The sequence below is a fragment of the Furipterus horrens genome, unplaced genomic scaffold (genome assembly GCF_987537825.1).
Source record: "Furipterus horrens unplaced genomic scaffold, mFurHor1.1.pri manual_scaffold_8, whole genome shotgun sequence".
NCBI classification, from domain to species: Eukaryota; Metazoa; Chordata; class Mammalia; order Chiroptera; family Furipteridae; genus Furipterus; species Furipterus horrens.
In genome coordinates, this window is record NW_028327178.1 from 63869999 (window position 1) to 63894140 (window position 24142).

The window sequence follows — 24142 nt, forward strand, 5'->3', positions numbered from 1 at the left end:
AGGGCGACCCCCTTGGAAGACATCTTCTGAGGGCGCTGACTACCTAAGTACGCCTGGAAAGTGAAAAGAAAACAGAACTGAGAAGGGATTAGAGAAGTAAAATTGTTTGCTTTTTTCTGAGCATTTCTGAAATAATGGCATCGTGGATACTAGATTTATTTGTCCGATTAAGAGAACTCCTGGGAATAATAGAATTATGGATGCCTGAGTGGTATATATATTTTCTAGTCCTTGGGATTTTTCTGGTTATAGCCATTGTTAAATATGTCAGGGTTAATAAAAGCAGTTCTGGGCAAGTCCCTGAGGGCAGCCGGCTGGGAAGAATTTTGGAAAACTGGGATATATACTGTTGTTATCCTATGACTAGAAAAATATTGATGTATTATTTTAACACTGTTTGACCTAAGTATGTTCTGGATGGTATGGAAAGGTGGCCTGTGAATGGTTCTCTGAATTACCTTATCATTAACCAATTAAAGAGGTACTGCCTGCAATCGGGAAATTGGGAAGATATTCATTATCTAAATGCATTTGTAGAGTTGCATAATAAGGTCTTAGCAGAAATGGAGGGCTGAGTAATGGTGCAGAAAAAAAAAGTGGTCTTGAAGCCTTTTCCGGAGAATAAAACGCCGGAATAAAGGGAAAATAAGGGAGTAGCCCTCTTTAACTCTCTAAATCCAGGAGACAAAGGCTCTAACTTGGCGCCAAACCAGGCACAGGTGGGGCGGTTCAGGAAGCCGCGGCAGTGGCTCCACCCCCTCTACAGGTGGCGGCAGTTTCTGTGGTGCAGCGCCCTCTGCAGGTGGAGGTTGCTTTCACCATACCACCTCCAGAGATGGGAGTGGCTTCCGCAGTGCCCACCCCTTTGCAAACTCAAGAGACTTCTCTCGTGCTACCCTTTTTGGTGCTGCCTCTGAAGTGACTGCAAAGTCAATGACTCCACCCTTATAGGAGGAGGAGAGGGTCTCCCCCGCCAGGACCCACCAAGGAACTCAGTATAGTCACGGGGCCTCCCAATTCAGAGCAAGCCAATTCCCTCTACGGCAGTACCCAATAAGTGGAATAAATCAGCAAGGCCAGCTCTCTGGCTACTATTGGGCCCAAACTTCATTTTCCACTTCAGATTTGCTAAATTGGAAAAAATTCTAACCCCTCATATAGGGATGATCCTCAGAAAATGGCAGAGCTTGTTGCCTCCATTTTTGCCACCCATAACCCAAACTGGGAAGATGTACAGGCTCTCCTAAATATTCTGCTAACTGGGGATGAGAAGCAGCTGGTTATAAGTAAGGCTAATGAAGAGGTTCAGCGTCTCCATGGAGAGGATCCCCATGGGACCCCCGACCCAACTGTGGCAATTCCTTGGACAGAGCCTAACTGGGACCCAAATGGTGGAGGCCTAGTCCCTTTGAAACATTATAGGAAGTGTATATTGGAAGGGCTTAGAAAAGGGGTACCCAAGCCAAAAAGCCTGAATTTGGTACAGACTAGCAAAATCCAAATGAGGATCCATCAGAGTTTTTAGAGAGGATCTATCAAGCCTATAGGAAATACACTGATGTTGATCCAGAGGCACAAGAGAACTTAAGAATGGTGAACATGACATTCATAGGGCAGAGTGCCCCAGATATCAGAAGGAAACTCCAGCGTATGGATGGAGTATTAGGAATGAACCCCTCTTAGTTAGTGGGCATAGCATTTAAAGTTTACCATGCAAGTGGAGTAGGAAAGAGAGGACAGGACTTGATGTTCTTTAAAACAGGATGGAGAGGCCAAAGGAAGAAACAGGACCCTAAACAGAGGAGGAAAGAGCCATTGGGCAAGGACCAATGTGCCTATTGCAGAAAGAAGGGCCATTGAAAAAATGAGTGTCCAAATCTTAAGGAGGGAAGTAGAAATGAAAACCCTTGCCAAGCAATGTTGGAAGGGAGAAAGAAGGACAATGATGAATGAGGAGGCTCAGGGGCTCCATTGGACATCTCCCGACCTATTACTATTTCCCCATGGGAACCCCAGGTAAAGTTGAAAGTGGGGAATAAGCAAGTTGACCTTCTCATAGATACGGGAGCAACGTATTCAGTATTGAATACAAAATTAGCTAAGAAAGCTCTGGATAAAGTAACAGTTACTGGGTTGACTGGCCAGTTACAAAAACAAACATTCCTGCAACACTTGGAATGCCAGCTTGGGGATCAAAAAATAATACACAGTTTTCTCTATATGCTGGGTTGTCCCATTCCATTACTGGGCTGAGATTTACTTTGTAAATTGCATGCACAAATAACTTTTTCTCCCGAGAAACAGCAGCTATGCATAGAAGTCCTGCTGGAGCATGCTTTTTGACTACAGGCAGTTTTGACCTATTCAGAAGGTCCCAGAGGTAAACCATTCCCACCAGAGATCCATGAACAGGTAAACAGAACTGTTTGGGCTGATGGAACCCCAGGTAAAGCAGTTAATGTGCAACCTATAAAAATTAATCTAAAAGAAGGGGCAAAGGTCCCACGAAAGAAGCAGTACCTCCTCAAGAAGGAGGCATTAGAAGGAATTCAGCCAGTGTTGCAAAAGTTTTTAAAATCAGGACTAATTCGGCCATGTCAGTCACCCTACAATACCCCCATTTTACCAGTTAAGAAGCCACATTCTGATTAGCATCGGTTTGTACAGGATTTGAGAGCCATTAATGATATTGTACAGGATATCCATCCTACAGTGCCTAATCCTTACACCCTGTTGACCATGGTGCCTGGGGACAGCAAATTGTTTTCAGTCCTAGACTTGAAGGATGCCTTCTTCTGCATCCCAACAGACGAACAGGCTCAACAACTATTTGCCTTTGAATGGCAAAATCCAGAAAATAAAGCCACATTCTAATACTGCTGGACTGTACTGCCACAAGGATTTAAAAACTCCCCAACTATATTTGGGGAAGTGTTGGCAAAGGACCTAAGGGATGTTTAATTGAAGTCAGGAGTCCTTTTACAATATGTGGATGACCTATTAATAACCAGCAGCAGCTATGAGGACTGTTTGCGCAATACCATTACAGTCCTAAACCATTTGGCAGAAAAAGGATACAAGGTATCACCTCACAAGGCCCAGATTTGCAAACAGGAGGTGGCATACTTAGGATTTCAACTGAAACAGGGTACCAGAAGCCTTATGGCAGGTAGAAAGCAAGCCATCGCTATGTTAAAAGTCCCAGAAAACCGAAGGCAGCTTCATGGGTTCTTAGGAATCACAGGGTTTTGTCGGATTTGGATTCCAAACTTTGGACTCGTAGTAAAACCACTGTATAACTCCTTGAAGGGATTGGACTCTGAACCCCTCAAATGGACAGGGGATTGTCAGGTAGCATTTGATACCTTGAAGGAAAAGTTGGTTTCATCTCCTGCGCTAGGATTGCCTAACTTATGGAAGCCTTTCAAGTTATATGTTCATGAAAGGCAGGGAATTGGACTAGGGGTACTAACCCAGACTCTGGGAAGTATAGCCCAACCCATAGCTTATCTCTCAAAAAAGTTGGATCATACAACAAAGGGATGGCCACCATGCCTCCGAGCAGTAGCAGCTACTTGTGACATGCTAGAGGAAGCCAAGAAATTTACTTTGGGACAGCCCACTAGAGTACTGGTACCACACCAGGTCCTAACTCTGTTGGAACAAAAAGGAGGGTACTGGCTGATGGCAGGGCGCATGGGGAAATATCAGGCCATTCGGCTAGATAATCCGAATGTCACCGTACAGGTTACCACAACCCTGAACCCAGCCACTCTACTTCCAGATGTAGAGGAAGACTCAGCCCTTTAGCATAATTGCTTAGAGGTTATTGAGCAAGTTTATTCCAGCAGGCCAGATCTGCTGGACCAACCGCTAGCAGCACCAGACTGGGAGCTGTATACAGATGGGAGCAGCTTCATGGACAATGGCCAGCGACGAGCTGGATATGCAGTAGTCACCACCGACAAGGTAATCAAAGCCCAAGCCCTTGCACCAGGAACCGCAGCACAAAAGGCTGAACTAGCAGCTCTCACCAGAGCTTTAATGCTGTCCCAAGGAAGGAAGGCTAACATATACACGGACTCCAGATATGCCTTCATGGTAGTTCACGCCCATGGATCAATATGGAAGGAAAGGGGACTGTTAACCTCAGGTAACAAGGATGTTAAGCATGCAGAAGAAATCTTGCAGTTGCTGGAGGCAGTGAGTCTACCAGACCAGGTCGCCATAATGCACTGCCCGGGACACCAGAGAGATGGTTCCCAAATGAACCAGGGAAACCAAGCTGCTGATAAAGCAGCCAGGCAGGCAGCCAGAGAGCCACCACGCTTAGGGGCTTTAGTTCCCCATCTAGACTTGTCAGAATTTAAACCTCATTACACAGAACGGGATGAGGAACAGGCCCGTGAATAGGGATTCACTAACACAGACCCCAATTCTGTGTGGAAGGTCAACAACCATGGTATGATTTTACTCCCCGAAGCTCTAGTGTATCCTGTCCTTAAACACTTGCATGAAGGGACCCATTATCCTGCCCTTCCTACCAGCTACTTTTCCTAGTACTGTTACCACCTCACCCTGCACCTCCAGCGCTCCTGCCAGTCCTGGCCTTCCTCACCTGAAGTCTGTCGGGGACCCTCCCCACACGGATTTCACCTCCTCTCCACCACTCCCAGACCTCCTCTAGTGTGCTCTCAAGCTCAGCTCATCCTGGTCTCAACAGAAGGTGTCACCCTTCTTTGGGTCTGAAAAGCCTGTAATCCTCGAATTCTAATTCCTTCTTTTTAAAAAGGGGGAAAGAGCTGTCTTGGTCTGAGCAAGTCTAATTCTTGGGTTCCCACAGCAAGGGTACTATTTCAAAGGCTGGGGAACACCTCATCGGCACCATGTGCTGAGGAATTTCTTAGTCAAACATAAGTGAATTAAGCTCTATTTGGTAAAAAGTTTGGGTTCTCTTTTTCACAACTTATTTATTTACTCACAAACATTTCTTGGGCTTCTCCTTGGTGAGGGTCTGGGTGTAACACTGACAAGTGAGCCTTAGACTTGACATTGTAGAGGGGCTGCCCTATAGAGATGTAATAGAACCCATGTGTACCTTTCTACTTTCTAATGGACACATAAAATAATGTAAAAAGATACAGGTGGCAGTAAATTTAACAATATTTTTGTTCGATATTGTAACTGAAAAAAATCAAGGAGAGAGGCAACTGTAAGAACGGAGTCGCTCAGAAAGCCATCAAGACGCAATGAGCAGAAAAAAGTTTATTGAGGGGATTAGCAGGCAGGGAGCCCTGCACGAGAGGCTCTGACTCTGGACTCCTAGGGAAGGAGGGGGTTGTTTTATAGGGGAAGAAAAAAGGAACTACTGAATTTAGTCCTCACCTGCTTATCTCATAGCTGCAAACATGACAGGCCGATCAAGTCCGGACGCGGTTCGGTTTGACACACCATGCTATCACGGGAAACTCCCAGGCAGCTGCGGGCGGGCTGGGGGTGGAGGGAGGGCATGGGAACTGAGGCTGTCAGGAACAAGTCTTGATTTGAAATTCAAAGGAATAGCTACTCTAGAAGCACTGTTTTAGGCAGAGACCCATAAAACGCTTTTATTAGGAGGTGAAGGTATAACAGAGATTGAAAATAAATACTAATCAAGTAATAACTATAGAATAGGTTATACTAATAGACTCATAGAATATACATGTACTAAAAGCTTCCTTATGAGTAATCTGTAGATATCAGCCATTGCAGTTTGTGCCTGACCAAGGAATGATTGTTTGTCCACAACAACTGGAAAAACATCTGCAATTTGTAACAGAATGAGCAGAATCCCTGCCTACACATCCTGCTCCTGAACGTCAGGAGTAAAACTGAAGATAGAGCAATGGAACTACACGATGACACATACATGAGATAACAATGAGACAACCTGAGAGCAGAGCTGAGAAACTGTATGTTGACAGAATTTCCTTAGCCCCCACCCACTTCCCACAGTTCCCCTATATAACCTAGCCAGGATGCCTGAGATGCTAAGATGGTTTTGAAGGCATGAGGCTGCCATTTTCTCAGGTTGTCAACTCCTGAAAAAACCCCTTTCCTTCTTAACCAGTACCTGCCTCACGAGTTTGGCTTTTGGGGTGGTGAGCAGCTGTACTTGAGGGTCATTTTCGTGGTTTCAAAGGTAAGGGTGTTTATGGAAGGAAGAAATTTCAGTGGGTGTTAACAAGCTAAGGAAGGAATTTCCATAGATGCAGATAAGCTAATATGGTGATACTTACCCTAAAAAATGTCATTGATTTTCAGTTCTGTAGTTATAAACTCTGCTTCCCTATTTTGACCCTGAGAAAGAAAATACCTGTCAAAAAAGACTCCTTGTGGTTTATTGGACCCAAATTCAAAACTGGAGTTTAGCAGCCATTGTGGTACAGGCCTTGCATGAACACTGCATATCAGAGAAAAGCCTGTAAACTGTGCTCCTGCATTGTGATTCCACCCTTGTAAGAGTTCCTAGGATAGAAATTCAACCAATAGATCTGAGACTGTACTGTCTAATCTTAGGTATGCAACTGTATCCTCACTTGAATCTTTACTGACCAATCAGAGATGCTCCATTTAGACCAATCTAAGGAGTGCTATTTTGGACCAATCAAACTGTGATGATTTAGAGTCCTCATTTGCGTAGCAATGGATCAATCAGAGATGCAGGGTGGGCATTATTCTGTTTAGAAGCCACCTTCATTACTGTTTTGATGGAAGCACACATTCAATTTTCTAGGAAGATTTTCCCCACCTGGAGGCCACCTCACACCTCACCTGGGCCACCTCTCCCAAGTTGTTTCAAATTCCTGCTGTTCCTAACCAGACTCACCAAGAAAAAAAGAGGGAAGACCCAAATAAATAAAATCAGAAATGAAAGTGGAGAAGTAACTACTGACACCAAAAAAATAAAAAGAATTTTAAGGAAATACTATGAACAAATATATGCCAACAAATTGGATAATCTTGATGAAATAGATAAATTCTTAGAAACATACATTCTTCCAAAACTGAATCGGGAAGAGTGAGAGAATCTGAATAGATATATTATAACTAATAATCATGTTCATAGACACGGAAAAAGCATTTGATACAATTCAGCACCAATTTATGAAAAAAACCCTCAGCCAAGTGGGACTAGAGGCAACATATCTCAGTGTAATAATTGCCTTATATGACCATCCCACAACCAACATCATACTTAACAGGCAAAAACCAGAAGTGTCGCCCCTCAAGATCGGGAACAAACAGAGATGCCCACTTTCAACACTCTTATTCAACATAGTACTGAAAGTCCTAGCCAGAACAATTAGAAAAGAAGAAGAAATAAAAGACATACAAATTGGAAAGGAAGAAGTAAAACTTTCATTATTCACAGATGACATGATACTGTATTTAGAGAACCCTAAAGATTCCACTAAAAAACACTAGAACTGATAAATGAATTCAGTTAAGTAGCAGGATACAAAAAATCTAGAAATCAGTTACATTTTTATACATCAACAATGCACTATTAAAATACCTAGGAATAATATTAATCAAGAATATAAAAAACCTGTACTTGGAAAATTATAAAACACTGAAGAAAGAAATTGAAGAAGATACAAATAAATGGAAGAAAATTATGTGCTCACGGATGGGAAGAATTAACATCTTTAAAATGTTAATACTACCCAACTTTCGTAGTCGTAGGCAGCCGTCCGTCTCGAGAGACGATGGTGTAGCTTCTTAAGAGTCTATCTGCACCGCCGAGAATGACTGTGCAGTCCAACTCAGGAGTGACACGGTATCTGTCTCCTCCCGTGTTGAATCGACATCTTGTGATGACGCTGGAGTGTCCTCTCCAGTGAAGCTGAAGCTACAGAGCCTGGGCAGGGTGATATGGAGGGTCTGCTGTTGCCCATGCAGCAGACTCCCCCTCTCTTCGCAGCTGAAGGGTCCAAGGGAAAGACGGAGTCAATACAGCTTGGCTTCAGGTGCGCCGCAGGAGTTGCCGGTGTTGACTACAACGTCGAACCGCCTTAGGGACTCCGGCTCCGGATTTTCTGTCGGGGTTTACTCCCTTAGCCTTTCCCCTGAAGAAGTATGCCGCAAGGCAGCGGAGGTTTTTTGGAGTCAGAGTTTTCCTTCTCTGTACCCAACTTTATTCCTATCAAAATAGCAATGGAATATTTCTCAGAACTAAAACAACTATTCCAAGAAGTTATATGGAGCCACAAAGACCTCAAATAGCCACAGCAATCTTGAGAAAGAAGAACAAAGTTGGAAGAATCATGCTACCTATGCTAAATGTAATACAAGGCCATAGTAATCAAAACAGCATGGTACTGGAACAAAAAGAGACATATAAATCAATGGAACAGAATAGAGAATACCCCTGTCAAAACCTACGCCTTTATGATCAATTAATATTTTACAAAAGAGACAAGATCATACACTGGGATAACGATAATGTATTCAATAAGTGATATTGGGGAAATTGGACAGATACATGAAAAAAATGAAACTAGATCACCTTCTTACACCATACATAAGAATAAACTCAAAATGGATTAAATACTTAAATGTTTGACTCAAAACCATAAAAACCCTAGAAGAAAACATAGGCAGTAAAATCTTGGACATTTCTCATAGCAATTTTTTTTTCTTACTACATCCTTGGGCAAGGAAAATAAAACAAAAAATAAATAAATGGGACTACATCAAACCAAAAAGGTTTTTCACAGCAAAGAAAATGATCAGCAAAATTAAATGAGAACCCACTGAATGGGAGAACATAAGGGATTAATCTCCAAAATAAAGAACTCATAAAACTGAACATCAAAAACAACAACAACAACAACAAACAAACAAAAACCCAAACAATCCAATTAAAAATGAGCAAAGGACCCAAACAGACACTTCTCCAAAAAGGACATACAAATGGCCTATAGATATATGAAAAGATGCTGAATATCACTAATTATCAAAGAAGTGCAAATGAAAACCACAATGAGATGTCATCTCACAATAGAATGGCCATCATCAGAAACCCAACAAACAAGTGTTGGAGAGGATGTGGAGAAAAGGGAACCCTTTTGCACAGATTGGTGTAGCTACTGTGGAAAGCAGTGTGGAGTTACCTCAAAAAAGTAGAAATAGAACTGCCTTATGGCCCAGCAATTTCATTTCTGGGAACATACCCAAAGAAAACTGAAACATTAATTCAAAAGAATATCTGCACAACTATGTCCATTGCAGTGTTATTTACGATAGCTAAGATTTGGAAGCAGCCCAAGTGCCCACCAGTAGATGAGTGGACAAAAAAGCGAGGCATTTCCTTGGCTGATGTGGCTCAGTGGATTGAGTGCTGGCCTGTGAACTGAAAGGCCGCTAGTTGGAATCCTAGTCAGGGCACATGCCTGGGTTGTTGTCCACATCCCCAGTTGGGGGCATATGAGAGGCAACTGATTGATGAATCTCTCACACATTGATGTTTCTCTCTCTCTTTCTCCTTTCTTTCCCCTCTCTCTAAAAGTAAATAAATAAAATCTTTAAAAAGGAAATAAGTGTGGTACATTTACACAATGGAATACTACTTGGCCATAAAAAAGGAAATCTTAACTTTTGTGACAGTATGAATGGATCTGAAGAGTATTATCCTAAGTGAAATAAGTCAGTCAGAAAAAGACAAGTACCATATGATTTCACTTATATGTGGAATCTAATGAACAAAATAAACTAACAAACAAAATAAAAGCAGACTCATAGATACAGAGAACAGACTCCCAGTGTAAGAGGAGAGGGGACTTTGGGGGCTTGGTAAAAAAGGTGAAGGGATTAAGCAAAAGAAAAAATAAAAAAGCTTATGGACATAGACAACAGTATGGTGATTGCCAGAGGAAAGGGGATAAATGGTGATGGGAAAAAAAATCCTACTGTTCCTCACCTGTGCTGCTTTACAAGTGAACTCCTTTAACTCAATAAAGTCTTTCATTACTGCACTTCAAATTGAGGACTCGTGTTGGCATTAAATTGGCAAAGAGAACCTTTGGTTGACACTTGTTAGTTTTGCAGTTTTTTGGAATACAATACTGCTGTAGGCTCAGTTCAGGGGTTATTTTGCCCAGTTCTAACATTCCAAATGTTTGAGGAATGAGACCTTCAAGGCAGATCCTTTGGGATGGCAGCTTTGACACCATTTTGAAGTGATACAGTTTATATAATTTTTTACAAACCAAAATATTATTTCAACACATGCAAGCAATTGTTGTTTGTTTCTTTGTTTTGTTTTGTTTTTTTTTTCTTTCTAGTTGAATCTCAACTAGATCTATGGGATAGAGTTATATTTATTACTATGGACAGTTCGTGTTTTTCTTTTATTTTTTTTAAGCTTTATTTATTTATTTATTTTATTGTTGTTCTATTGCAATTGTCCCATTTTTTCCTCCATTGCAAGAAATTGTTAATGAGGTGTTTTACATTATTCTGTGTATGTTAAGTCTATGGACTCCTCGGTGTATATTTTCCACTTAGAGCAGGTGTCAGTTCAGTTCAGACTGTTTTCATTTCAAGCTAACCATGGCCAAGTGCGGCTAGTGGCTATGGTATTACACATCCAAACTTTATGGTCTGTATATGGTCGTCAGTGATCAATAAATAACATCAGGGAGTGATAGGGGTTTTGTTGGAAGTAAAATAGAAGCAGTGAGAGAGATGGTTGGTACTGGACACAGTTTAGGGAGACCTCTTTGAGAAGACAGACATTTAAACTGAAACTTATGAGACAAAAATCTTGCTGAGACCAGGGGAAGAGATCTTCAGACAGTGAGAACAGCCAGGGCAAAGGCCCTGAAGTGGGGCTGAATTGACCTTTCTAATAACAAGAACTGACTGGAAAGTGTTTAAAGAGGGAAGGGATATTATCCAGAATCTCAGCTTAGCAGCAGTATAGACAATAAACTGTGGGTCAGGGTCAAGCGAAGAAGGTGCAGGGAGACCCCTACCAGGATGATGCAGGAGGCAGGGGGGGAGGAGACAGTGAAGAGAGCAATCTCAGCTTAGCAGCAGTATAGACAATAAACTGTGGGTCAGGGTCAAGCGAAGAAGGTGCAGGGAGACCCCTACCAGGATGATGCAGGAGGCAAGGGGGGAGGAGACAGTGAAGAGAGCAGGCAACTGAATGTATGTCAAAGCACAAGGGCTGCTCTTGCTTGTCTTTTCTGGGAGCCAGATTAGTGACTTTGGCTTTCTGTCCACGCTTGGAAAACTTTCTTGATGGTTAAGGTCACCTTGAGTGAGTTTTAGTTACATACTGTGAACACCTCACTTTATGTGTCCAGAATGAGAAATTTTAACTAATGTATGCACTAGTATCACAACTCCATTAAGGTCTAGAACATTTCCATGATCCTGGAAAGTTGCCTAGTGCCTCTGCAGTCAGTCCCATGCCTACCTGTGGCTCCTGGAAATGCACACTCTACTCTTGTAGACTTGGGTTTTTGCCTGTTCTTGCACTTCCCATAAAGAGAATCATGTAGGGTTAGAGGATGTGAGGCTGGACTCTTTCACTCAGCATTATACTTAAGCTGCCCCATATTTTTGTTGAAACAGGCTGAGCCTCTATTAAATGGAGGGGAATGTTCTTCAGTAATTTTTTAATCCTCTCCTAGATAAGTTTAAAGTCTCTTTTAAGGCACTCCTAAAAGAGCTCAGCTTTGTGCGCTTGCAGTGGATATGAGCCCATGGAGGGAACCTGGAGAACAAAGAGCTTAGCTTGGCACCTGCATGAAGAACCCACCCCTACAAAGCCAGGCTTTGGTGGCGGTTCAGGGAGCCATATTCTTCATTAGAGTATGCCCTCTTGATGTATCAAGCTCTCTCTCTTTCTCCTTTCCCTCCACGTTGTTTTCAGGAAACCTCTTCTTTTGAACCTGTTTTGCCTCCTCTCTTGATTTCTATCTTGGAAATAGGCAAGAACCATTTTGCTAATGACATTGTGATAACCTAATTGTTACTTCTTTTCCCCCACTGACATGGTTAGGGGATGACTTAGGTTAGGACATTGGCTCTGAAGTCTTTGTATGCACCTTTTCTTTTTTGCCCCCTTCCCACTGCCTAACTCAGGGAAACATGGGGATGCTTCTATACCACATGCTAACATTGGTATAACATTTAGGGCTCTGATAGGTATTCATGTCTTGTTATTATGAAACTGTGATACTCATGGGAAAGCCTGTGTATAGCCTCTGTACAAAGAGGCAAGAAAGAGTATGGTAGCCCCACTTGTTTTACATTTAAGGGGGGGGATCTTTTCAGAAGCTTTTTTTTAAGGACCTACCAATACTTTATTGTTTTTTGTTATAAGTTATCATTTATTTTCATAAACCGCGTAGTTGCTAGAGCAGCTCCAGTGTCAGAAACATCACAGTCAAGAGGCAGGGGCAGAGAGAGGGCATTCAGAGAGTCTGGTGGGTGTTTTGTGCAGTGGGGTGTTCTGGTGGGTGTTTTGTGCAGTGGGGTGTTCTGCCTTCTGTCTGGACCTCAGCTTTGGCCATAAGGAAAACAGAACTGTTTGAGTCAGATTGAGCAATCCCCTTGGGACCTCTTGGTGGTCAGAGTTTCCTTTCAAAATCTACAGTGTGGTTGCTGCTGTGACTTCCCTCTCAGTGTTTGTGCAATCATGCATTTCAATTTTATTTAACAATCTGAAATGAGGTGGCAGAAGGCAGTTTGTTCCTGCCCAGGATTCAATTAAAATACCAGATTTTTGAGCAGGAACTCAGAGGGAACTCAGGAAAGCCTGCCCTCTTTATGGTGCCCTCTGTGCTCCCCAACAGTTATGCCACTTACAGAGGAACTGGATATAATAACATGGACCTGATAAAGCTTTAGTGTGGCTCCTCCAAGCCTGCTTCTTCATTAGGCTAGGACTTGGCTCTGTCCTGTCCTTACTAGGCCTGCTAACCCTTTCTTGGTGAGAATCCCCTCACCCTGATATCTGATCAAGTTCCCCACATTTGATGTTTAAATATTTTGAAAGAGTCCTGTTAGGTTGGTTTAGCCAGAATATCCCCAGGTCTTCTAGTAATTTTCCATTCCCTGACTGCCCCTGCTCATTCACTTAGCTACAAATCCTCATTTGTCCTGGTTGTATTTACAGTTGAGCTCCTTCTTGCTCATATTTCTGTAGCCTTAATCCTTATTGCACTAGTTTTGAATAGAGTCTTTCTTACCATTTTAACAAGCATCTCAATAATATTTCTTTAACACTAGAAGCCAGTAAGGCCATTGCTTTGCCCATCCCAGCTTTTCCTGGAACACGGTGAGAATACTGCTGCCAAGTAGGAGCCCAAGGGCTCATGAGAGTAGAGGAGAAGAGAGAAATGGGAAATGTCAGAGAGAGAAGCAGACAGGGAGAGTCACAGGGGAGGTAGAGGGTGGGAAAGTGGGATGCTTTTTCCCTGACATTTTATTATAAAAATTTTCAAACACGTATAAAGTTAGACAAATTTTATAGCCAACATCTATATACCCACCACCTAAATTCTACCATTAATATTCTACTCTAATGATTTCATCATATATATTCTTCTGTCTGCCTTCTATTCATCTATCAACTCATTTTTAAAAAAATAATTTTATTTTTATTGTTTTTCTGCTACAATTGTCACACTTTTTCCCTCATTGCTACCCCCTACCCAGCCCACCCCTTCTCTCATGGTCCATCCTGACCCCATTGTCCATGTTCATGGGTTATTTATATTAGTTCCTCATAAATAGCTGGTAATTAAATTATAATTTTACCCTTCCCTGTTTTTTTCTCATCCTCCATGCTTTCTGCACCTGAACTGTTAAGCTATTCTTGATCAGTCTTAAGTTGAAGGTATAAGAGAGGAAGAAACTTTCTTTTACTCTCAAAGTTCTTTAGACTGGTCTAATAATCAAACAGACAGGAGACAGAATAACAAGACAAACTGACTAAATTTAATTATGCATATATGTATGACAATCTTTCATGCATAAGAGAACCAGAGACCCTGCATGCAGAAGGGGTTCAATGACTGAAAGGAGAATGAGGTATATATGGCATTTTGAGCTAAGAATGAGGTAAGGTGGCTTGGGGCTTCCAAAGGTGGGTGAAGTGTTTCATAGAATGACAAGATGTTTGGTAATTAGAAGTTTGCCATGGAATCTCTAATAAGCTAGTATTATGGACAAGAACCCTAATTCAAAATTGACTAGGCAGTTAAGGGGTAACAGAAGTTTTTTTTGAGACTTCAGGGCCTTGATTATATTGGGATCAAAACACTCTATATAACATAGAGACGTATATTGGAGTATAATTCTGAACCCATACACTTTTCTCTTCTGAAATTTTTCTTAGAAATTTGCATTCCAGGATTTGTATTGATAGATTGTTCTACATCTCATAAAACATTTCAGTCTTAAGAAAAGGTTAAACAGTTGTGTTTCATTTCAGGAGGTAGTGATGTTGATGGGCTTCCTCAGTTAAACTTATGATGCAACCAGGTATTTAATAAGAGGAATCTTTATGAAAACAAACTAAAAACAAAGGTTACTATTTGGGAAGACTATAATCTCATTAGAGTAAAATATTCACAAAGATATAATTTCCATCAAAACATGTTTTCTTTCTAAAATCTCTCCCATTTTATCAAAGATAGTGATATAAAGACTAATTTATTTGGAAAATGTTTAGTTTTAATAAAATTGGCCTGATTATTTGTATAAGTGAAATAAGAATAGTAATAAACCACACAGGTTCTTTTTAATGGGTTGTGCTTTTTAAAAAAATGATTTGTACTTATATTGATGGAGGACTTTATTTAACATTAAAACTCTTTTTCTGACTTCCAGCTAAGATGGAACCTTAGACTGACACGTTCCGTCTCCCTCCATAACTAAGAAGGAATACAACTACCACAAAACCATAAATAACCAAAAGTTTCAGAAAATAAAGCTACATGGAGTCCAATGTATGAAGTTATAAACAAGTGGTGCTTTTCCAGACGGGTAGGGAGGGCGAAGCCATGGCAGAGAATTCAAGCTGTGCTGGAGGTGACAGCTGCGGCAATGGGTGGCAGGACAGTGGTAAGCACAGACACCCGTATTTAAGGGGAGCACCCCAGCTGCAGACCAAACGTATCAGCTCACGATTCCAACACCAGAGAAGGCAGACCCTGATTGCCTCAAACTGTGAGGGACAGAGGGTGTAGGGACAGAGGATTGGAAAGAAACAGGGCCCAGGGGAGGGGCTGGTCTGCGGAAGTGGGTGGGTGGATGTGACAGAACGGAAAAGGAGGAGCCGAGGACAAGAGCTGGGGCAAGCTGGTGGGAGGACGGAGGCAAGGAAGACAAGGGGGATAAAAATCCTCAGTAGGCGAGTAGTGTTCGCGGCTCTCGGATCGTGCCCCTCGCCTTTTTTCTTTCCGCTCTATAGAGCTTGAGACCCCACTGAGACGACAATGGCCGGGCTTCTGCGCGCACCGGTGCTCCTGCTGGCCGTCCTGGGCCTGATCCTGGCAGTGAGTTTTGCAGCCGGCGCCAGCCCCGGCAAGCCTCTCATGCCCGGCGGCCTGGCGGAGGCAGACGTCAATGAAGAGGGAGTGCAGCAGGCGCTCGACTTCGCCCTGAGCGAGTACAACAAAGCGAGCAACGACGCCTTCCACAGCCGCGCCGTGCGGGTGGTGCGCGCCCGCAAGCAGGTGTGCCCCTGGGGCTGAGGCGGGGTGGGGGAGGGCGGCGTCCTGGGCTATCGGAATGGGGGAGCTTGCTCCTCGGAAGGGCGTGGCCCTCAGGACGTGATCAGCTCGGCCCCAAGCACCCAACTTGCAGGAGGGACACTCCGCCCGTGATTCTCAGCCAGGCAGTTTCCCTAGTGTTTACTGTGGTCCACAGACCTTCATGGGTTTACTCACACAGAGTGGCATTGACGGTCAGTGCCCAGGCCTTCTTTTCAAGCACCAGCCCAGCAAGAAGGACACTCCAGGGTCATGCACTGCAGTCACTGCCCTGCAGCCTCCTTTACCCTGGAGCAGCCTGTCTGTTTCTTTTATCACCTTGGCATTTGTGAAAGGTTCAGCCAGTATATTCAGACTGGCACTCAGTTTGGATTCGCCCGAGGTTTCCTCGAGATTTGGTTGATGCAGTAGGGGTATGTTCTTCTAGTTTCCTCTCAGCAGGTGCCACTAAATCAATCTTCGTGTCCTCCATGTACAATGGTATTTGGGACCATGGGCACTCCAAACGTCCTTTTTGAGGAGGGCCCTTGCTGCCGGCTTGGTCACTTTAAGGGTACCAGCAAACACAGAGGAGTCCAGGATATGGCCTGTGGAATCCTGGTGGATGCTAGGGCAGAGGGTCTTGCATAAGAATCCGAACTTGCCAAGAGAACCTGAAGGAAAGGCCCCTAGAGTGAGCGTTGCTTCCCTCCATAGGTCCCACCCATGGAGCAGGCTCTGAATTTGAAGTCTCATTCTCCACCCTGAAATGGGCGCCCCACCACCAATAGTTAGAGATATTTGGGTATATACTAACCTAGAGAAGATCACACCTGCCCTGCCTCTGGCAGCCTACCCTGAGGTTCTGGCCAAATAAGGAAGGCAGTCATCATAGTCCAGAAGGGTGAGGGAGGGAGCATCAGGAAGGGCTACTGGGCTTTGAGCTTGTCCTTGAAGGAAGGGTAGAATTTAGATCAGCTAGCCTGCATCCCACTGATTAGCAGAACATAGCCACATAGCAACAAAGTGTGTTGTGTGCCAGTGCTTATTGCTTGTTTTCACCTCCTCTTGAAACTTCAGACGATGGGTCAACATCAGACCCATTTCTCTTGGCAGCAGTTGGCTGGAGGAGATGTGCACTCCCTTCTGACCAGTTCCCCACCAGCCTACTCTTTTCCACTAGCTTGGTGTCATAGCTCATTAACCCATGTGGAAAACTGATGCCAGAGGGATCACAGGACTTGCTTGAGGTATACCAGACAATCTAGAGCCTGGTCCATGTCCCTCATCTCAAGGTTTTCTGAGTTCTCACACGGTGTGTCTGGACATGCCTGTGTGAGGACAGGCTTCACTTCTGTCATCTCAAATGTAAACAACACCAGGTGTATGACACATTTTAGAAATATTCCCAACCCAAATAACTTAAAAAGCAGGCATTCTAAGGGCATCTTTAATTGGCCTCAAGCATATGTATCTGTGAAAAGCATCTCATTTCCTACTGCTCAGTGAGGGCATGAGTAAACCGAGTTACATGAAATGAGAGTCTTGATGAGTTGAATGTTACTGGACTGTAGCTTCTAGGTCATTATCATGTGAGTCTTCCTAAGGCAGAACCAACCTTGACTCCGGCAGAGTTGTCGCTTTGTCTTAGTTTCTACCCTGGCTCCTGGTGCTGACATGGTTGATTTGCTGACATCCTGGCTGGCTCCCCAGGCTGTATCTTCAGCTCCTGGCAGAATTTTGGTGTCTGGCTTCCACCCTCTCTGTTTTCCTGCCTCTCTTCCTGTCAGGTTGTGTGATGCACCTTTTCAGAGCTGCTCCATAAACAAATTACAAGGAAGACCTGAGGCTCATTGGCTTGGGCAGTGACCAGAAAGTGGCCGGATGCCTTCTGGGTACTGGCTCCGGCAACCCATGGATGCTGGCCCAGTGTGCAATAACAGGAAGGTAACTATGGGTGTGTGACTTGGGCAGGTGTTGACAGCCTTTCCTATTCTTCACATGTGCAGGTTGTGGCTGGACTGAACTACTTCTTGGATGTGGAAATTGGTCGGACCACATGTACCAAGTCCCAGCCCAACATGGCCAGCTGTCCCTTCCATGTCCAGCCACACCTGAGGAAGGTATGTGCCTAATGTTGGCCAGGGGCCAGACATGCAGGGCAGAGGGGTGGGGTTGTGCCTGTGGGGGTATGTCATGGATGAGTGCTGTGGTGTGGGTCGGATGTGCAGGTGCTGGGTGCGTGTTGGGGAAAGGGTGCCAGTCTGTATGAAGGTTTCTAAGATTTCTAATTTGAATTTATAAGGGTGGTTGAGCTGGGACATTTGGGCACCATGTTCCTGCTGAATGGAAGAAGCAGCTAGTAGGGAACATGGGGTCCTGTAACTCCAGCCGTGGCCACTAGAACAGATTAGCAAGTATAAGGGGAGAGACCCTTTCATGCTGCTCTGCTCACTGAACACCAGACTATCCCCTGGGTAGGACAGTTCTTGGGATGTCTCAGCCTCTGGGGAGACCCTCTTGTCACCTTCCAAAACACACTGCCTCTTTCTGGAGGGTTTCTTGGACCCAGGTCCTTCCTTCTGGACCTGCCTTAGTGCTGTCCCACTGGAGGTGGAGGGAACTTGGCTATATACCCTGCATCCTCCAGGGCTGTGCTGGGGCTGTAGCACTGTGGATTCCTGTGGGGAGGGCGGATAGGAAGCCATCTCGTGGACTTGGAGTGATGAGATGGGTTACCAAGAGGCCACTGCAGAGTCCTGCAAAGTTGTCTGGGGTTCGGCAGGGTAGGGGGCTGAATTCCACCAAACAACCACAGTCCCTCACCTGTACCTCTGAGATCTGGTGCTGGGCCATTTCGTTTTTTATTATAACTCTAACTGACTACCCTTCTCGCTTCTCTTTTTCAGAAAGCACTCTGCTCTTTCCAGATATACACTGTTCCTTGGTTGGGCAAGACCACCATGGTGAAGTCCAGCTGCCAGGATGAATAGAACATATGTGATAGGCTGGGCCATACTGACTGCCTCTCACTTACACTCCCCCACCCTGGTGAAGTCCCCTTAGTGTGCTGGTCCCAGAAGACAAATAGAGAAGGCTTCTTGAGCATTGTTTGAACAGTTAAGTGGCTCTCACTTGTTTCTTTCTTTTAATTGCTTTCTATATTTACCTGTTCCTGGTGCACATGTTCTGCCCTATTTTACGCAATAAAAAGTAACCTCAGCTGCTCCTTGAGTTGTTCACTGTCTCGGGGAGGTGCCTGAAGGGTTTAGACAGTTACTTTAAGAAGAGCTCTGGAGGGGAGAAGAGGGATGAAAGCTGACACACATGGCCACAGTGGGCATGTTAGGGGAATATGCTGCTCTTTTTTGCATGACTCGGTCATGGAGGGGGACTGGGAAGCCAGGCCTTCTGCTCTGGTGGCTCCTGGTTTTAATAAAAAAAAAAAAAAGAGGAGGGGATCTATGCTTCTGGCTTTGGAGACTTGGCTGCTGCATTTGAAAAGAAGTCAGACAGTGAGCAGGGTCTAGACAGGAAGGAGCGGTCAGATGGAGCCCATTGCCCAGGACATCCCTCAGCAAGGTTCTGTAGAGAGCCATAGGTTTTAGCTGAGCTGATTAGACCTCTGGAATTGATGTGACTTCTCAGGTTATCTACTTTCCCTTCCCCCACCAAGAGCCTATAGGCGCCAATGAGGAGTTGAAGAGTAAAAGTATGTGTATTTATAACTGATTGGGGAAATGCCAATCAAAATTAATCAAGGTCGGATGCAGGCTTGAAAAAGGGTGAAAGCAACACCTTCTCTGATATGTTCTGGCAAGCTGTGATCTACAAGGGTTTGGTGATTTACACCTACCAGACCATTTTTGGGGTCAAAAGTATTTGTGCCTTTTCTCATCTCAGGCAGCAGAACCTGCTTACCCCTGACTTTATTTAAGGAGTGAGCTTTGGCATTAGAGAAATGAAACACCCCCAACAGGCCTTGAGTTGGAGAGATTTGAGCCTGGGCCCTGTAGGGGAAGCGGTGTGCATGTGCCTGGACTTAGGGATGACATGTTTATTTTGGGAAGAAGGGTATGGCAAACAGACTGTAGAGAAAACTGGTGACCTGGGCCATAGGTCCCCCTATAGGGATTTCACTGCCTTGGGGAAAAACCTTGATTTTACAAAAGCAATCAGCACCCAGGCATTGTAATGACATACTGATTTCATGTAAAGCCATGACTTTGGGACACTTCTAATTTAATCCCCTTTTCCTCATGGAAATTGGAAATGAAGGAATGAGGTACAATGAGAATGTGGGGGAGGGGCAGAGAAGGGGCTGGCTGAGCACACAGCTCTGCTCACCTGTGCCTCCCACACTTTAGCCCCCTGCCTCTTCTCCCTTCTCTTTCCACCACCCAGGCCTCCTGTTTTACAGCCATCACCACAGGGTTCTAATTGGTACCATCCTAGTTTCCCCACCAGGTAGGGGGCTAACCTGTTGATCTGGGGTTCTGAATTAGGTCATGTGACCCAGAACACACTGACCCACTGAACCAGACGTCACCAGGACCAGTGTGGCTTATGGAGAAGCACAGGCCTGCAACTTCTATTGCATGGTTTTACTTGGATGTTATTTATTTTAATTGAAACTATAAGTTTGTAATTTATATAAAATATCCATGTCAATGAGTTAACATAATGACTGGCTTTGAGTAAAGATTAAAAAGGTTTTAGATATTTTTTCATTGATCTAATGATATATTGTAGTGGTTTAAAATATGGTCCCATATTTTCTTTGCATTGAGAGGCAGGGTCTGTGAACTGCCTCTTGACTTTGGCTGTGCTTGTGACTGCTTCAACCAAAAACTACAGAGGAAGTGACTCTGTGACTTTCAAGATGGGGTCAAGGAAGGACCCAGTGCTTCTGCCAAGCTCTTTTGGACACCTGCCCCAGGTAAAGCCAGCGCCATGTAAGGAGCCCCACTTCTCATGACCATTATGCTGGAGAAGCCCCTGCTGGTGACTGCTTAACAGCCTCAGCTGAGCTACCAAAGCTGGCATCAGTTGCCAGACAGTTGAGTGGGCCACCATGGACATCCAGCCCAAATGAGCTGTCAGGTTGTTACAGAAACAGGGGAGTCCAAAAATCCCCAGAGTTTGCGGCTGGAGGATGGGGAGAAGGAAGCAACATTAAGAATGCCTCCACACGCCTGAGGCTGGTGGCTGGTGTCTTTCATTATGCAGAATTGCTTGGATGCTTCCAAGGCCTCAGGTGGATGGGAGGAGTCTTGAACCAGGGGACGGTATGGAAAGCACACAGAGCCTACGTGGGGTTCTGTGAATGGTCAGAACTGTTGGCAACACCCACTGCGTCAGAGGACGCAGTCCTCTGGGATATATAGGCAGCTGCGAACACTTAAGGGCGGCGCGCTCTGGGGCTGTCTCCCTCGCTGGCGGGTGTTCGCAGGGGTGCTCTGGAGAAGGAGAGGAGATCCATGCGGTTTACAGAAAGAAGACAGTTTACAAGGAGGCTGAGAATCCCGGCGGTTTTGTATTGAGAGCTGAAGGGCACCACAGCACAGAAAGGACCTCCCCAATCAGATTGAATGATTGGCAGCTGCTGGTAAAGCTGAACTGTGCCTAAGAAGTAGGGAAACGGTGTTTCTGACCTCCCTAAAACTGGCTAGGTTTGGTAGGGGGCAGGCAAGGATATGTGTAACTGTTAAATAAACAATTTTTCTTTCCACTCAACTAAAGTATTAAGAGTTGTAATTCTGGCGGTGGGCAATCAGACCTCTAACTAAAGAGCCCGTGGGTTTGTTTTCAATTGGAGCAGCCCAGGGGTTCTGTAACAAGGTGTCTGTAGTTCCGCTGTCATCTCATAACAGTCACATGAGAACCCCCATGCAGGAACTGCCCAGCTGCTTTTTCTAAATTTCTGGCCCACAAAACTGTGAGCAAGAGAAAATGGTGGTTGTACCATACCTCCAAATGTTTTGGTGACTTGTGACACAGCATTGGTGCCTGGGACACACTGTGTGTGTGCATGTGTGTGCGTGTCTGCATGCAAGTGAACGGCTTGAAGCCAGATGGCCTGGGTGACAACTCCACTGGCTGTGTGACCTGGTAACCTCCTCACTCTCCATGAACCCCACATCAGTAAGGGGACAGTACAAGACCCTTTCTTTTCCACTTGTTCACATCTGTAAAGCACCTAGAACAGTACAGTTCATTACATAAATAGATATTCCAGTCAGAATGTTAACAGATTTTTATACGGTGTTCCATGAGTATTGAATTTCATTTTTTCAAATGATATTAGCCACATTTTTTACCCTGTGAGGTTTCTAAGAACTGTTTCAAAAGGCCATCATTTGTACAGCAAGTTCCCATGGTGTCATAGGGCATTTTCTGCATCTCAGGCCTAAATCTAGCTCGGTTTATTTCTCTGTGCCAACTACTCCATTTAAAATATATTGTGTTAATACCCATTAAGTAAAGGACCATTCTCTTTATTCTTTGCTAAATTTTATTTCTAAATATTTTGTATTCTTCAAGATGAAAAAAAAATTTAAGTTCAAAAGGATTACTGTGTTTTACATTAGGACAATTTTGAGTGTGTATTTCCATTTAGCAAAAACTAATAATAATAAATTGATGTTTAATATCCAAGCTTTTCATTTCAAAATACCTCATGTCATGTTTTTGTGTTCTTATTATGTCCTTTAGTCATATAATGTAACTTTATGCATCTTTCATATTTCATGTGAAATGTATGCTTGGATATTTTATATTTTTCTCAGGAATATTTCCCACTGTATGTCTCACCAGTCATTGCTGATACAGAAAAGTTATTGATTTTACCTGTTTTTCTTTTATTAGTCTTGGTGTTTCATGATTAATAGACTTTAGAGGATTGGTGTTTTGTGGCTCATTACTGTTATCATATGCAGAAAGACAGGAGTGGTCTTGGATGAGGCCACAAACCTTATCAAAAGATGCAGAGAGGGGAAAACGTCAACCCTGTCCCAAACCTGCAGGGCCAAGCTAGAAAGGTGATCATGGGAAGACAACTGCCCAGTCACCCACTTCCTTTCATTATACTCTGCTATGTGAACAAACACATAAAACAGAAGCAGTGCCTCAAATTGTAGCCCTAACATGGAGCAAGTTCTCTCTGAAGCAGCTATTCTGTCTCCTTGCCCTTGGCATTGGGCTTCCTGAGGGAGGCAAAGGGTGATGTCACCTCAGTATCACCTGAGGTTTATGCAGCTCAGAGTCAGATACACTTAGGGGTTATTCAGATGTCAGCCGGGGTCTCCAGCTCACTGAGACAAGATAGGTTATTAATAATGTCAGGCATGGCTGCCTGTGCAATCACTGGGGGAGCTTTAAAAAATACTGATGCACTTAAGAAATTAAGACTTAATTGGTCTGGGCTGGGGCCTAGGCACTGGAATTTTGCAATATTACCCATCTAATTCCGAAAAGAACTACATAACTATAACTCAATTAGATTTCCTCGAAAAGTCCAGTTACTTCTAAAACAGCTCTAATTTGCATCAGGTGCACGGTGCTCTCTCAAAAGTCACACCAGAATCTAGATAAGCTTTTCGTGCCAGGGATCTCTGCAGATATATAACCCAGCACTCTCCTTGATTCCCAGTAAATAGAACACAACCAAACAAAACCACATGAAAACCTCCTTCAACCAAAGCACTGGTTAAGTCAGTGAACTTTTGTGGAAATTTCAGGCAGCTCTGCAGGTGTTTGTGGAGCAGCAATCTTGACATCTTCAACCCCAGCACTTTTCATCTCTTCAAAATGCCCCTGACCTCATTCCTAGAGGTAGTTGCCATTTGACCTTCACCCCTCTAAATACTGACCTTATGTCTGTCACTGGTTCTTCCCCCTTGGCATTTTTCATTCGTACGCCCTGTCTCTTTCCTACTGATCTTTCAGCTAGTCACAACCCTCCATCAGTGGGGCAAAGCAGCTCAGCTCTTTCAAGACTGCCAGAAAGTCAAGGTTCTCAGAAAATCAAGTGTTTCCTAGTAAACAGTATCTACCCTTTTGGTGAAGTATTTTGATCATGAATAGCAAATCCAGGCCCTGAGGAACAGACTAAGGAGAATACCTGCCTTTCCTGGATGGCTACCCATTGATAAATGGTGCAGATGAATGGTTACCCCTTGGGCCCTGCGTGTTTCCCACTGTTGACACTGTCCACGTGAAAGTAACACCACCAAATAATCCCTGAGGTTGGTGTTGCTTTACATACCAGAGTTTGCCCTGCCTTCTTATGATAAAACAGATAATTCAGGGGGTAATGCCCTCCTTTCCTCTCATTCCACCTGTTTGCAGGGAAGCTAACTTCACCTTTGAACAATGGCTTGGAG

General features: G+C 44.0%; 1 protein-coding gene across 1 annotated transcript; it reads left to right on the forward strand.

Moving 5' to 3' along the window:
- The first annotated feature begins 15329 nt into the window (after window positions 1-15329).
- Window positions 15330-18985, forward strand: LOC150003058 (cystatin-C-like). The gene is made up of 3 exons (XM_090285960.1): window positions 15330-15743; window positions 17768-17881; window positions 18668-18985. The coding sequence occupies exons 1-3, from the start codon at window positions 15504-15506 to the stop codon at window positions 18749-18751; spliced, it is 438 nt and encodes a 145-aa protein (XP_090142086.1). The 5' UTR covers window positions 15330-15503; the 3' UTR covers window positions 18752-18985.
- Window positions 18986-24142: the final 5157 nt, after the last annotated feature.